The sequence below is a fragment of the Dasypus novemcinctus genome, chromosome 15, assembly GCF_030445035.2.
Source record: "Dasypus novemcinctus isolate mDasNov1 chromosome 15, mDasNov1.1.hap2, whole genome shotgun sequence".
Taxonomy (NCBI): domain Eukaryota; kingdom Metazoa; phylum Chordata; class Mammalia; order Cingulata; family Dasypodidae; genus Dasypus; species Dasypus novemcinctus.
Genome location: NC_080687.1, coordinates 98,329,347 through 98,343,755, shown reverse-complemented (window position 1 = coordinate 98,343,755; position 14,409 = coordinate 98,329,347). Strand labels below are relative to the sequence as shown.

The window sequence follows — 14,409 nt, the reverse complement described above, 5'->3', positions numbered from 1 at the left end:
CGCAGCCCCGGGAATCCACTCGTCTGCTTCCTGTCACTGCAGAGGAGTTCCCATTTTCTAGAATCTCATATAAAGGGATTCATCTGCATGTATCCCTTTGTGTCCACGTTCCTTCACCTGGCACAATGGTTTTGAATTCTTGCATGTTCTGGTGTCACAGATCCTCGACTCTGACGTCAGTGACTCAGGAGCTCAACGCGGTGTTTTAGCCTCAAGCTGCCCCATAGGAGGGCCTTGTTACCATAGCGCATAGGCCGCCGTGAAAGGCAGGAAGGCAGACACAGACTTACCCCGATTTTGGAAAAAGAAACACAACTGATTCCTGCTGCTCTGCTGGCGCGGCGTGGGGCCGCACGAGGGCCCTGGGGTGCCGGCCCTGGGTGGACGCGGAGGCGGGGCGTGCCCCTCAGCAGGTGCCCCGGGCTCCGCCGTGGGGGTGCGGCCAGGGCCTGGGGTGCTGGCCCCACGTGGCGTGGACGCGGAGGCGGGGCGTGCCCCTCAGCAGGTGCCCCGGGCTCCGCCGTGGGGGTGCGGCCAGGGCCTGGGGTGCTGGCCCCACGTGGCGTGGACGCGGAGGCGGGGCGTGCCCCTCAGCAGGTGCCCCGGGCTCCGCCGTGGGGGTGCGGCCAAGGCCCTGGGGTGCTGGCCCCACGTGGCGTGGACGCAGAGGCGGGGCGTGCCCCTCAGCAGGTGCCCCGGGCTCCGCCGTGGGGGCGGCCTCGGGAGCCTGGCGCTGCTCCTGCCCGCGCTCCCTGCTTCCTGGCTCCCCTCTCCCGGCCGCGGGTCGCCTGCCCCTGCCCGGAGCTGGGCCCTCACGCTGCCTTCTTCCCTAAGGTGCGAGCATTTCCGGTCCTCCCTGGAGGACAGCGAGGACAACACGGTGGAGATGAGCGAGTTCTCGTACCCCGTGTACCGCGCCTTCCTGGAGTACCTGTACACCGACAGCATCAGCCTGGCGCCCGAGGAGGCCGTGGGTAAGCGGGCCTAGCCGCGGTGTGGCGCAGAGCCCCGGGGAGCGCGCGGTGTCGCCAGGGCCCCCTTTTGCTCTCGTGGCAGAGCGGAAAGAAGGGGCTTCCCGGGTATTAGGGTCTCCCACAGGCTCCACCGCGCTGGCAGGGCCCCTCTGCTGCCGCCTGGCCTGGCCCTGCGGCCACCGTGCAGGGCGGCGTCACTGCAGCAGCGGGGGAGCAAGGCCCGAAAGAGCAGCAAAGGGCGCCGCGGGCCCCGGGCGGGAAGCTCCTTGCCTCCCGCAGGCCTGGCCTGCTCAGAAGGCTCTGCCCGCGGGGACAGGCGCGGGGGCTGATGTGAAAAGCGCCCTGGTTTGGGAAGAAGGGAGAACGGGTTTGTACCCGGCTGCTTTGGGGAGGGGGCAATTAGCAGTTTCTGCTACAGGAGCCATGCGATTTGTGTTTTTATAGCTCAGTAATTATAGTGGGGTGGTGGAAAGAGGTCAGGTCTTAGAGACGTTTGACGGTTGAATGTGGGTGTGGAGGGAGAGGAGGCTCCTGGGAGGTGTTGGGCCTGAGTAGCTGGGCTGATGGAAATGCCGCTTCCCAAGATGGGAGCACGGAGAGGGGCCGGTTTTAGAGGAAAAGCCAGAAGCATTTCAGCTGCTTATTATTTTTTTTTAAGATACATAGATCACCAAAAAATGTGACATTAAAATGTAGAAGAGGTTCCCACATGCCCCACCCCCACTCCTCCCACATCAACAACCTCTGTCATCATGTGGCACACTCACTGCATTTGGTGAACACACCTTGGACCACTGCTGCACAGCATGGATTATACTTTATATCGTAGTTTTCACTCTCCCCCAGTCCATTCAGTGGGATATGGCAGGATATATAATGTCCTGCATCTGTCCCTGCAATATCATTCAGGACAACTCCAAGTCCTGAAAATGCCCCTACAGCTCATCTCTTCCTCCCTCTCCCCGCCCTCAGCCACTCCCCTGGCCACTGTCTCCACATCAATGATACAGTTCCTTCCATTGCTAGAGTCACAACAGTTCTAGAGTAGAATACCAGTAAGTCCACTCCAATCCATATTTTATTCTGCCATCCTGTGCACCCTGGGATAGTGATGTCCACTCCACCTCTAAATCAAGAGGGGCCTTAGATCCCACATGGCTGATGGATGCGATTCTCCTGCTTGCAGTTGTAGGCTCTCTCGGTTCCCTGGTGTGGTGGTTGACCATCTTCACCTCCCTGTTAGCTGACCTGGGTAAGTCCAACGAACTGGAGAGTAGGAGTTGCAACTCTGCTGAGGCTCAGGGCCCAGCTGGCACGTGGACAGCCCAGAGAGTCAAGTCCCTGAGCATCCACTAACCCCAGCGCCAGCCACAGGTTCAGTGAAGACCAGCAGTTTTTATCAGCCCACCCCTAACATTTGCAGGACCCTGGGCTGCCAGTGGAGGCCCACATACCTTATGCCTCAAGTTTAAAGTTATGTGTCGAGCTAACACACTTCAGGAGGAATAAAGCATGCTTCAGCCTCCTACCTTGAAGACTACACTAAGAACTGAAAGGCCAGGTTTGAATTGTAGGGGATTTAGAGCTGTGGGGCTCTCTGCTGCTCTGTGCTAGCACGCGGGGCACGGGAAGGCCGGGCAGGCGCCGGCCTCGGGCTTGCTTGTCCAGCCTGCTGCATTTCTTTTCCCACCACCAGCCACATCCTGCTTCGCCGGGGACCCTGTGCTTTCTGGTCGCCCCAGCCTGGGCCCGCTGTGGCGAGGAGACAACACTGGCCGTGTGGTCTGCCCGAGGGAAGAAACGGCTTGCATGTCTCTGCCCTTGCAGAGCAGGTGCCCGCCGCAGGCCTAGGAGAGGGCGCTGGCTCCTCGGTGCCTGGGGGAGCTGAGCAGTGCCGCTCGGCAGGGGCCGGCAGGGCTCTCTCTTAGGACGGTCCTGAAGCTCAGGGAGTGTTTGGGGCCATTGACAAAAATTGGGGAGTTGTTGAGAACTAACCCAGAATCACCAAGCCACTCACCACGCAAGACTTCAGAAGATCTCAGCGTCCTGCACGGGGCCATCACCTTAGTACTGCTGGGCATGTCACATGAACAAGTTTCCGACCGCATTCCACCACGTGTACATGGTGTATTAGCAGACTGACACAGAAACAGTTACTTTTGTAAGACTGATGGACCCCAGTTCCCCGCCCTCGAGGCCCTCTAACAGTGCCTGCGTGAAAGATTAGCCCAAGGTGGACGGGGCGATAGTCAGCAGCAGGTTTCGACCAGGTGGCAAGTGTGAAAGACATGGGACCGAGCGTAGACCTGCGGCGCCGCGCCCAGGGGTGCCGGGATGGGCTGCAGGGCTCGGGGCGCCCAGGGCTGCAGGGGTGGGCTGCAGGGCTCGGGGCGCCCAGGGGTGCTGGGATGGGCTGCAGGGCTCGGGACGCCCAGGGGTGCTGGGATGGGCTGCAGGGCTCGGGGCGCCCAGGGGTGCCGGGATGGGCTGCAGGGCTCGGGGCGCCCAGGGCTGCAGGGGTGGGCTGCAGGTCTCGGGGCGCCCAGGGCTGCAGGGGTGGGCTGCAGGGCTCGGGACGCCCAGGGGTGCTGGGATGGGCTGCAGGGCTCGGGGCGCCCAGGGCTGCAGGGGTGGGCTGCAGGGCTCGGGGCGCCCAGGGGTGCCGGGATGGGCTGCAGGGCTCGGGACGCCCAGGGGTGCCGGGATGGGCTGCAGGGCTCGGGGCGCCCAGGGGTGCCGGGATGGGCTGCAGGGCTCGGGGCGCCCAGGGGTGCCGGGATGGGCTGCAGGGCTCGGGGCGCCCAGGGGTGCCGGGATGGGCTGCAGGGCTCGGGGCGCCCAGGGGTGCCGGGATGGGCTGCAGGGCTCGGGGCGCCCAGGGGTGCCGGGATGGGCTGCAGGGCTCGGGGCGCCCAGGGCTGCAGGGGTGGGCTGCAGGGCTCGGGGCGCCCAGGGCTGCAGGGGTGGGCTGCAGGGCTCGGGGCGCCCAGGGGTGCTGGGATGGGCTGCAGGGCTCGGGGCGCCCAGGGCTGCAGGGGTGGGCTGCAGGGCTCGGGGCGCCCAGGGGTGCTGGGATGGGCTGCAGGGCTCGGGGCGCCCAGGGCTGCAGGGGTGGGCTGCAGGGCTCGGGGCGCCCAGGGCTGCAGGGGTGGGCTGCAGGGCTCGGGGCGCCCAGGGCTGCAGGGGTGGGCTGCAGGGCTCGGGGCGCCCAGGGGTGCTGGGATGGGCTGCAGGGCTCGGGGCGCCCAGGGCTGCAGGGGTGGGCTGCAGGGCTCGGGGCGCCCAGGGGTGCCGGGATGGGCTGCAGGGCTCGGGGCGCCCAGGGGTGCCGGGATGGGCTGCAGGGCTCGGGGCGCCCAGGGGTGCCGGGATGGGCTGCAGGGCTCGGGGCGCCCAGGGGTGCCGGGATGGGCTGCAGGGCTCGGGGCGCCCAGGGCTGCAGGGGTGGGCTGCAGGGCTCGGGGCGCCCAGGGCTGCAGGGGTGGGCTGCAGGGCTCGGGGCGCCCAGGGGTGCTGGGATGGGCTGCAGGGCTCGGGGCGCCCAGGGCTGCAGGGGTGGGCTGCAGGGCTCGGGGCGCCCAGGGGTGCTGGGATGGGCTGCAGGGCTCGGGGCGCCCAGCTCAGGCTGGGCACAGCCTCACGGCTTTGCACACCGCGCGAGTCAGCGCTGACAAGCCCCTCCCCACATTGTTTTCACTAAATAACATATCCTGATAGGAAGACTTAGAAAGCAGTATCTGAAGCCCCTCCGCCCCCCGCCCCAGTAGGGTCTTCCAAATGCCAAGTGACCATCTCTGGTTAGAGTGCTTCCTGGTGCCTCAGGCAGGTTACAATTCCTTATACACGTACTCACTCGATCCGGCCGAGCTATCTGAAAGCAGGGGGCAGATGGAAGAGCAGGGATCATCAGAATACATAGATGATACTTGAAGCCCTGGCACTGCAGACCCCTGAGGGAAATAAGTGAAAGAAGGGCCCAAGAGTTGGATCCAGGGGGCTCCCAAACTTTCGGAAGTCAGGGAAAATGGCCCAGCCGAGAAGATGAGGAAGAACCAGTCAAGTAGGAGAAAACCAAAAGGCAGGTGCACAGTGTTTCGGGAGGGAGAAGGTCCTCAGCCGCCCGGACGCTGTGGGAGCGCTGAGCATGGAGCAGGGGCCTGGGGCTGGGTGCTGCGAGCTCCCCGAGCGGGGGGGCCCCGGGCGCCGGGTGGGACCCGCACCGGCAGCGGGAGCGAGGCAGCTGCCCCGGGAGTTTCGCTGCAGGGAGGGGCAGAGAAGTGGATGGGGCAGCGCGACAGGTGCGCCCGTGGAAGGGTTCTGCAGGGGCCTGTGCTGCGCGCCCGTGGAGATGGCCAGGGCGGCAGGCGGTGGGGACGCGGCCCGGGCCTGGAGGGGCGCCTCCTTTTTCCCCCTCTCCCTAGGAGAAGGATTAGAGCCGGGCTCAGTGCGCGTCTGTCTTCAGCGGTTAACCGTGTATGGTCTGTGCTCAGTTCTACCGTGTTCTCGGGGTAGAGCTCAATACTTCAAGGCGTGTGTGGGTCGTGTAATTCATACAGCCCTTGGCAAAGGCTCGCGGGCAAAATAACGTGAACATCATCCCCGAGTGGCTGCGTTGAAGTCAGGATGCCTGAGATCACTGCTCCTTTTCAACCTCTTTCCACCAGGATTGCTAGATTTGGCCACATTTTACAGAGAAAATCGACTGAAAAAGCTCTGCCAGCAGACGATCAAGCAGGGAATCTGCGAGGAGAATGCCATCGCGCTCCTGTCGGCCGCCGTGAAATACGACGCTCAGGTAAGGAAGGGGCCAGCGGTCCCCAGGCCCCCCCTTGGCACGCGAGCGCAAGCCGGCGGTCAGGGGTCTGCTGGAAGGACTTCCAGGACGCTGAGCAGAGCGCACCTCCAGGGCTGCAGGCCATTACATCAGCCAGCAGCCGGGGGAGGCGCAGAGTCGCCGGGCGCGCCCCAGCTGCCCGGAGCTGCCCCTGTGCATCATCTCCCGTGGTGACGCCACGTCACTCGTGGGGGGCGCTGGCGAGGGGGGCTCCCTTGCCTTGGCGGCCAGGTTTCTGAGCTGGGGCTCGGTCCGCAGACGGGGCTAACGGTCCCCATGGCTGGCCTCAGGCTCCAGCCCCTCCAGAGGTGGAGCGGACATCACTGCTGTGAGGCCCACAAACCCGCTGCAGCCCAGGCCTCCCGGCGCGGGGGCCGCCCTGTGCATAGGGCAGAGCGTCCCGGGGCTGCAGCCGGCCCGCGGGAGCCAGGGCGGACGCCAGACCTTTCTTTGGGCAAGATGAATCCTTTTCTGCACGCTGACCTAGAAAGAATAAAGTTAGTTGCCTGTTTCCTACCTTAAACTAAAATAAACTCTAGCTAAAGAGTTAATATTAGAAAAGCAAGAAAGTACTAGAAAAAGTATAAGTGACTATAATGCGGGGGTGGTCATCAAAGGCAGAAACCATAAAGGAGAGGACTAATAGATGTGGTTCCCAAAAAAGATTAAAAAACAACTTTATTACACCAAAAAATAACGTGGAGAGAACTAGAAAGTAAATGATGCCCTGGGAAAAATATTTGCAACATACAATCGTACAAGTTTAACATAGTTAATGTATCATTCTTTAAAAAAAATATGAACAATTTGATTGAATCAAATTAATCTATGAAGAAATGGAAACAAAATATACTTTTCACCTGTCACACTGGGGAATATGTTTGTAGAAGTAACATAGCATCAGAAAAATGGGGATTCTCTAAGCTGCTGCTGAGAGTGCAGATTGGTGTAGTCTTTCTGGAAGGTCATTTGGTAACATTAAAAGTCTTAAAGACGTAACACTCCATGTGGTTGACTTTTAGGAAACTGTCTTGAGGTAATCATGGATTTGGACAGAGATTCACCTTCAGAGATACTCACTGCAGCATTGTTTATAAAATTTGAAAAATTAGGAAAAGTGTGAGCAGTAGATTGTTTAAACTATGGAATGTCAATACTGTGAAATGATGCAGCTGTTCAAGATACATCATTAAGCGGAAAATTATTGGTCCTATTTAAAAATTTTTTAAACTATAAATAGCTGAATAAATAGACTGAAATTTCTTACATAGAAAGGCAGACTGAAAAATATGGCCAATGGGTATCTTTGGATAGGGGGATTGTGAGTGACTTTTATTTCCTTCTCTGTGCTTGTTTATATTTTCTGCACTTTCTACTGTGACCATGTATTGTTGTAATAATAAAGAAGAGAAAACCTTCCTTAGAGCTAAATCTTTAGGAAACAGGCATCATGTCTTGGAGTTATCAGTTGATTTCCTTTTAGTATAAGGATATCCTCTCCTTTGGTCAAAAAAACAGGGACATTTTAGTGGTGGGTGGAAAAGGGTTATACCTTCTTTTCTGCATTTATAAATAATATGCTTATTAAAGAAAATTTGAAAAATACAAAAAATGTGAGGAAGGAAATGACTCATCAACCAGATACCACTGACATTTTCATAGCACTTCTGATTTTTTTTCTAGGTTATACACATGTATATAGCTTTAAATACTTAGTCTGCATTTTTTCACTTACCATTTTAAAAAATCTGGAAAGAACAAATTTAATGACTTCATAATAACCCACCTTGAGGCAGTGACATTTTAAAGAAAGAAGAGTTAAGGATGATTCCAAGGTTTTTGTCCTGAACAGCTAAAAGGATGAAATGGTTATTTACTGAGATGGGAAAGACTGAGGAGCAGCTTTTTTGGGGTGGTGGTTGGTGATGGACATCATGACTTTGGTTTTTAATAACTTAAGTTTGAGATGTCTATTAAACATCCAAATGCAAATGTCTAATAATCAAACTGGATAAACAAGTCTGGAGTTGGGGGTGAAAGTACAGTGTGGAGGAAGTATTTAAAGCCATGCAGCTGGATGCCCTGAGAGAGAAAGATCCGAGGACAAAGTCCTGGGGGCACCAAGTGGTTAGAGATCAAAGAAATAAGGAGGAACCAGCTGGGGAGCCTGAAAGGTGTGAGGTAACAGAAAAGCCTGGAGATCTGGTCTAAGGAAGCCTAGAAAAGAAAGTTTTGGGGAGGAAGGAGTCGCCAACTGTGCCAGATGCCGCCGATGGGTCAAGTTGGGAGCTGAGAATTGACCATTGGGTCTGGCAAGGAGAAGGCCACGGGTGACCTCAGCAGGCAGCGTCAGAGGCTGGAGAGGGCAGGCTGCCTGGAGAGTGGAAGTAGAGGAATGAGGTAGAGGCTGGGGCTATAGCCAACTTTTCGGGTCATTTTACTATAAATATATAAAGAGAAATAGAACAGGCGCTGGTTGTAGGAGTGTAGGAGGTAGAAAGTATCGTTAACCCCCTAACAGCTGGGAGAAGTTGAAGCAAGCTTGTATGCTGATGCCAATGTCTGGTAAAGGGCGGCGCTGGTGCCGCAGGAGAAGGGAGCAAGTGCTGGAGCCTGAGTGCGGGGAGCCAGTGGGGAGCCAGTGGGAGTAACCGGAGGGAAGGTGGCGGTACCCGCATTTCACCTGGGAGGCAGGCAGATGCGGGAAGAGCTCGTGGTGGCTTTCCAGCGAGGCCGTCTGTTTTCTCAGTGAAACAGGAAGTCACATTAGCGTAGAGTGAGGATCAGAGAGGAGGTCTTGGGGCAGGAAGAGTGGGAGACTGATGGACTAGAAATGTGGCGGGCCTGCAGGGCTGAACCAAGGGCCCAGTGTGACCAATGAAGTCACATAAAGTGACAGCACTTCAGGTAGAAACAATTATTTCACCAAAAACAACGGACAGAAGTTTATTACAGCCAATACCATTCTTTGCCTAGATGTATTGACTTCTTAGAATCGCAGCTCTTCCCAAATCCTGTCCTTATTTTGTAAATATAGGAAGGCCCATTCTGGAAAAGAAAAGGAGGATGGCCCTTTTGTTCGCCCATTAATTACCACTTTACTGAACCCGTCCAGATCTGCAGGCTTCAGACTGCCTAAACTGCCTCACCATCTGAAGACACGCACACGTGACCGCGGGCAGTGTAGGTGTGAATCTCTCCTTCTCTCGGTGGGATTCAGCCCAAGAGGCTGGATCTCTGTCTTGTTTCACTTTCAGGTGTGCTGTTTGCAAAAAACAAAAACAAGAATAAATAGAAAAGGCCATTTCTAAATTTTAAACAAGAGTTCATACTTCTAGTTAGACATTGGCATCTTCAGCACACGTTAGCGAAGTACATTCTTTACGCATGTACGTTATGAAACGTGCTGTGGGATCGGGTGGGTGTGTGGGATGTTACCTCTTACCACACAGGGCTCACCCGCGACTCAGGTTTGTCATCCTGCTGGGGTCAGACCCTGGGGGCCTGCTCAGCTGTGTTCAAGGATAAATTACATAGGCTTTCCTTTTTATTTGCATAGTTTGTTTCGTTACTTAAAAGAAAATATACTGAGGACTTTTGTGTACACTGGCATGGGTTATCAGTATTGCTAATTTTTCAGACTTTTTTTTTTCCGTTTTCAGCATTTGCTGTAAGTTATATTTGTACAAAGAAGAAATGATGATATAGTATGTAATGTGCCTATATCATTGTCTGGGAATTATTTAGGTCTTTACTTTTATAAACGAGCTACTGCAACATCGAAGGGAAACCTTAACAAATGACGGTCACCTGACAGCACCCCCCAGGTGGCAGGCAGGCCTGAAGGCTCAAAGCTGGCCTTGCGCTCATCCTCATTTCCCTGCGGCGAAAAAAAATCCGGCCGCCTTCCTTCTGAGTCAGTTTTACAGTTCCACTCAGGAGAATCACTACAGGTTTGTTCTCTGACCCAGAGTGCATTCCAGGAAGCCAGAAACGCCAGTCCCGGGTCTTTCTTACCAGAGCGCCTGGACAGCCAGTTTCTTAAAAGCATCTTCCCACTTACACTGAAGGCAGGTGTAGTACGATGAATTCCAGCCACCCCATTCTTCGTCTTTCGTACAGGAAGAAAGATCAGTGGCCTGTTTAAGTTTCGCAGTGATAGAATTTTTTTATGGCTTACCCTTTTCTTCCACGAACTTTCTACAGTTAGAAATATTTAAAGCACCTAAGGAAATATAAAAGGGGAGTGCAGTGCTTTTAGCAAATTCTGAAAGTGGAATGAACAATACAAATAACTGTCCTTAGAAAAGTACGGGAAGGATTCCCTGGGGTGCCTATCTCTGGGTAAAGAAAAGTAATGCATTCTTTGCAGTGGTTGGTATGGAGGAACTTTAACTTTTTACTTTCTTGTTTAAGTTTCTAAAAGTTTGGATTCATGGCAGGTATATAGTTTTATAACTGTTCTTTAGGTGTTCCCATACTGAACTCTCCTTCTGTAAGCTACCAGATCCTTTTTTCTTGCCTCCTTGTTGGAGGAGTTCTATGCCATGTTTTATTGTGTTGGGAAGTACTAATTTGTTACACCATTTTTGCTGTTTTTCCTAGGATTTAGAAGAATTCTGCTTTAGATTTTGCGTAAACCATCTGACGGTAGTAACGCAGACTTCAGGATTTGCGGAAATGGACCATGATCTCCTCAAGAACTTTATCAGTAAAGCAAGCAGAGTTGGAGCCTTTAAAAACTGATTCCCATGTGCAAGAAAGAATTGTTGAGCCTTTCCATTTCCTCTGCAAAAGCCACAGAAGAATGACTTCTCTTTAAGCAACAGTACCTACGATGAGCTTGGGAAGCTCCATTGTGCTAAACGTTTATGTTCTGTCAAAAGAAGGATGCTGGTCAGTCTTCATCTGTCTAAATCCAGCTTACAAAGAAAGTGTTAACTGCTCTGATCAGACGACTAAGCTCGAGGAAAACAATAAAAAATGTCTCACTATATTTACCATTTCTTCTTCTGAGTCACTTCATTTGGACACCTCTGATACATTGGATTCAGTATATGCTGTTCTGGCCACATACTCCATTCCTCCTCTGCGACATCAGACAGGGGGCTGGACAAGGAGCGCCAGCACGGCCTCGTGTGCGGCGTCCTGCTCAGGGCCTCGCAGGTAGGAGGCACTCGATGAATTTATTACAAAGCTTAAATACGCCCTGAGAAGAGCTCTGTCTGTGGGATACTAAATGAAGGAATAACTTACACAAAATAAGTTTAAACCTGCCTGTAATTAAAGGTTCAGAGTCCTCTGGTACCTTGTTCTGAGAATTACTGGCTGATTTAGGGCATTAAATTAGCGTTCACAAAGGGTCTCGGCAATTACAGCATTTTTCTCTTTCGTCCGAGTCATTAAGTTTCTCACAGGGGATTAATGAATATGAAGTACTACTGTCTTTGAATGAAGCATCTGCCTTACATAATTACATAATGTCCTTTGCTTTTGTGTTGAGAGTTTTGCTTCGGTAAAATGACTATATGTTTTTCTTGTTGTTGACTACTGTGTCACTATAAAAAAGGTCTCTTAACCTGGCACCAGTATTAGTATAAAGTACTAGCTGAAAAGGAACTAATACTTTAATTTCATGGAGAGCAGTAAGAAGAATGGGATAAACTTATACTTTTAAAATCAAAACAAGTTACTGCAAGAGAAACGCATGGTTGTACTGTCAGATTCTTCTAATATGTATCTCACAATATATTATGTAAAGAAAAACTTTTTGGAGTTTAAAAATCTTGTTCTGATGCTGAACTATTTGATAATAAAGGCTTATTTGCAGATAAGGAAACAAATGTGTCACTTTTTTATCCCCAGGAAGCAGCAAAGTTTATAATATCAATCTTACGTCCCCTAGATGTACATAATCCATTTGGTTTTTTTTAAGCTTTTTTTTTAAAAGCTCACACAAGGTCTCACAGCAAAGCCCACCCTACAGAACAAATGGCTCATAAATTACTGTACATACTGTCGCCTATGACTGCTTTTTATTGGTGAGGTCCCTTCTTACCCCTTAGTTTTTTGTTTTTTTAAGGAGGTACCGGGGATTGAACCTGAGACCTCGGTACATGTGAAGCAGGCACTCAAACACTGAGCTACACCCACTACCCCCTAGTTTCTTTTTGACAAATTGTTTATCCATGTTTTATAGACCATATCTTTCATGGCAAAAGCAAAAGACTCTGCTATATCTACTTCTAAATCAGGATCCGAGTTTTAGAACTACATAGTCTCATTCAGTAACTTGTTTTAAGAGTTAGCCATTTGTGTTTTTCTGTTTTTCCTTTTGGTAGATTTGCTGTTGCGTTCACCAAAGGATAAGTCGGCCATAAGAATTCCCTAGAGCTGCTGGTACTCCACGGCTTTCCCTTCCCACCACCCCATGCTGCTGTGCTGACCGGGCCCCTGCGGCCATGCCCTGTCTTCCCAACCTTGTCTTCCTTCTCCTTGCCAGCTTCTGACAAGGTCTGCTAAAGCTCGTCAGGTGCCTTTTTATTTTATGAACCCATTTCATGTAGAAATTGGAGCCCTCAAAGGGGCCCAAGTCAGTTCATCTAAGGGTGCTAAGTGGACTGTCTTACCAAACCTGCCAGAGTGCAAGTTAGTAGGGAAGTTTGCATGGATTTTATCCAGATTTTCTCTCTAAACTCTATGTGTGCTGTGTGCTATCATATATGCCACTGCTTTTTATATCTGGGCACAAGAATAATCTATGGACTTTCATAAAAATTTAGAATCAGAAATTCTAATTCAGTACATTTAAAAAGCTACACAAGTAATTCTGATGTTTAGCCAAAGATGAGACCCACTAGGTTAGCCCTTAAAACCTGTGACTCCAAACTACTTAAGGAAGAGCTAATTTTAGAGCAGTTTTATAGGGATAACAGATGAGTCTTTGGCATCCTGTGTGTAGCCATGTTGGGTGTATCTATCTGAATAAACAGGCTTTCCCTCTGGCCTTTGAGGATAAGATTGCCATCTGCAGTGCTATAGAAAGAGTCAGCGCACTTTATTTCTAGGAGACCCTTCTGACAGACAGTGACTGTGTACACAGCCTCAGAAAACCCTCCTGGCAGTTAGCAATACGTCAGAGAAAAAGGGCGTTTTCAAGAGGGTACTACACCAGAAATCAAGTTTATCTTAGATTTTCTAACCTCAAGTTGTTTGTTTTCATAAGGAAATGCAATGTTTTAGAGCTTCCAGTATAATTTTATCTTAACTTACAGGGAAGGGCACAGGAATGAAGTAGTTACCTCATCTGCTGATAGACATTTGTGAAGATTCCATTTAATGCTTCTTAAAAGGCAAAGGTTAAGAATGATAAATAAATTTTTTAGCTTAGAGCTACTGTACATTGCCAGTCATTCTGCACCATAACATGAGTTTTATTTAGAGGTGGAATTCTTGCTTAGCTTAGACCAGTGTGATAATGAAAAGGAAGCAGCTACAAACTATATAATCTCGTCTGTCTTAGCTCTCCTTCATGCTGCTATCATAACAGACAGGTTGGGAGGACTGTAAAGAGAAAAGACAAATCATAGCTTACTATTATTTTTTTTCCTATAACTTCATTGCGGTAACATATATACAATGCAAAATTTGCCATTTTAACTACTGTCAAGTATACAATTCAGTGGTGTTAACTGCCCTCACAATATTGTGCTACCATCTCCACCTTCCATTACCAAACTTTTCCATCACCCTGAAGAGACTCTATACGCATTAAGCAGTAACATTCTGTCCCCACAACTCTCCACTCTCCCACCCCTGCCCATGTAACCTGTAATCCAATTCCTGTCTACAAATTTGTATATTCTGAAGGTATTTCATATAAGTGAAATCATACAATTTTTGTTCTTTTGTGTCTGGCTTATTTCACTCAACATGATGTCTTCAAGGTTCATCCATGTAGCACGTATCAGAACAAAAACTGTAACTTTGCACAGCTGAAGAATACTCCACAGCATGGCTGTGCCATTGTTTTCTTCTGGCTATTGTGAATAACGCTGCTCTGAACCTCAGTGTACAGATAGGCATCTGAGTCCCTGACTTCCATCCATTTGAACAGATACTAGAAGTGGGACTGCTGGGCCAGATGGCAGTCCTATTTGCAACTTTCTGAGGGACCACCAAACTCTCTTCCACTGTGGCTGTGCCATTTTACAATCCCACCATTTCTGTTATTTTAAATTCAATCTTTGCCAAAGCATAAAAACACTTCAAGGGCTCCAAACCGTACTGGTTTTCTCTCAATAGATGTAGTTAAAAATCATAACATTTTCTATTTAGGGAGTTACTGATATAGGTCTGTGGAATGAATTTAAACTTTCATGTAAAATTATCATTATCACCTCTATCAGTACTAAATTATGTAAGTGTAGCCCCCAAATAATGTACACAGAAAAAGATTCGTGGGAAGAGATGACTATCCCAGCTTCATGTTAAAAGAGTTTGTTTTAATCCCATATATACATTTAGACAGTTACTATACCATAATTAAAAAGCTATACCTTGTGATAGAAACTTACTTCTAGAGGCAAGGTATCAAATTGT

The 14,409-nt window shown here is 50.9% G+C and overlaps 1 protein-coding gene across 6 annotated transcripts in view; it reads left to right on the top strand.

Moving 5' to 3' along the window:
• Window positions 1-11,651, top strand: part of RCBTB2 (RCC1 and BTB domain containing protein 2) — a 42,908-nt gene extending 31,257 nt beyond the window's left edge. For 5 of the 6 annotated variants that reach the window (XM_071208289.1, XM_058276706.1, XM_058276707.1 and 2 more), the window contains 3 exons: window positions 835-974; window positions 5,639-5,769; window positions 10,414-11,651. In XM_071208289.1, the coding sequence (XP_071064390.1) occupies window positions 835-974; window positions 5,639-5,769; window positions 10,414-10,554 (412 nt within the window). In that variant the 3' untranslated portion in view covers window positions 10,555-11,651. Of the gene's footprint in view, window positions 1-834; window positions 975-5,638; window positions 5,770-8,845; window positions 9,006-10,413 lie in introns of those variants that run through there. The other variant, XM_058276708.2, reaches the window with a different exon arrangement.
• The last annotated feature ends 2,758 nt before the right edge of the window (window positions 11,652-14,409 follow it).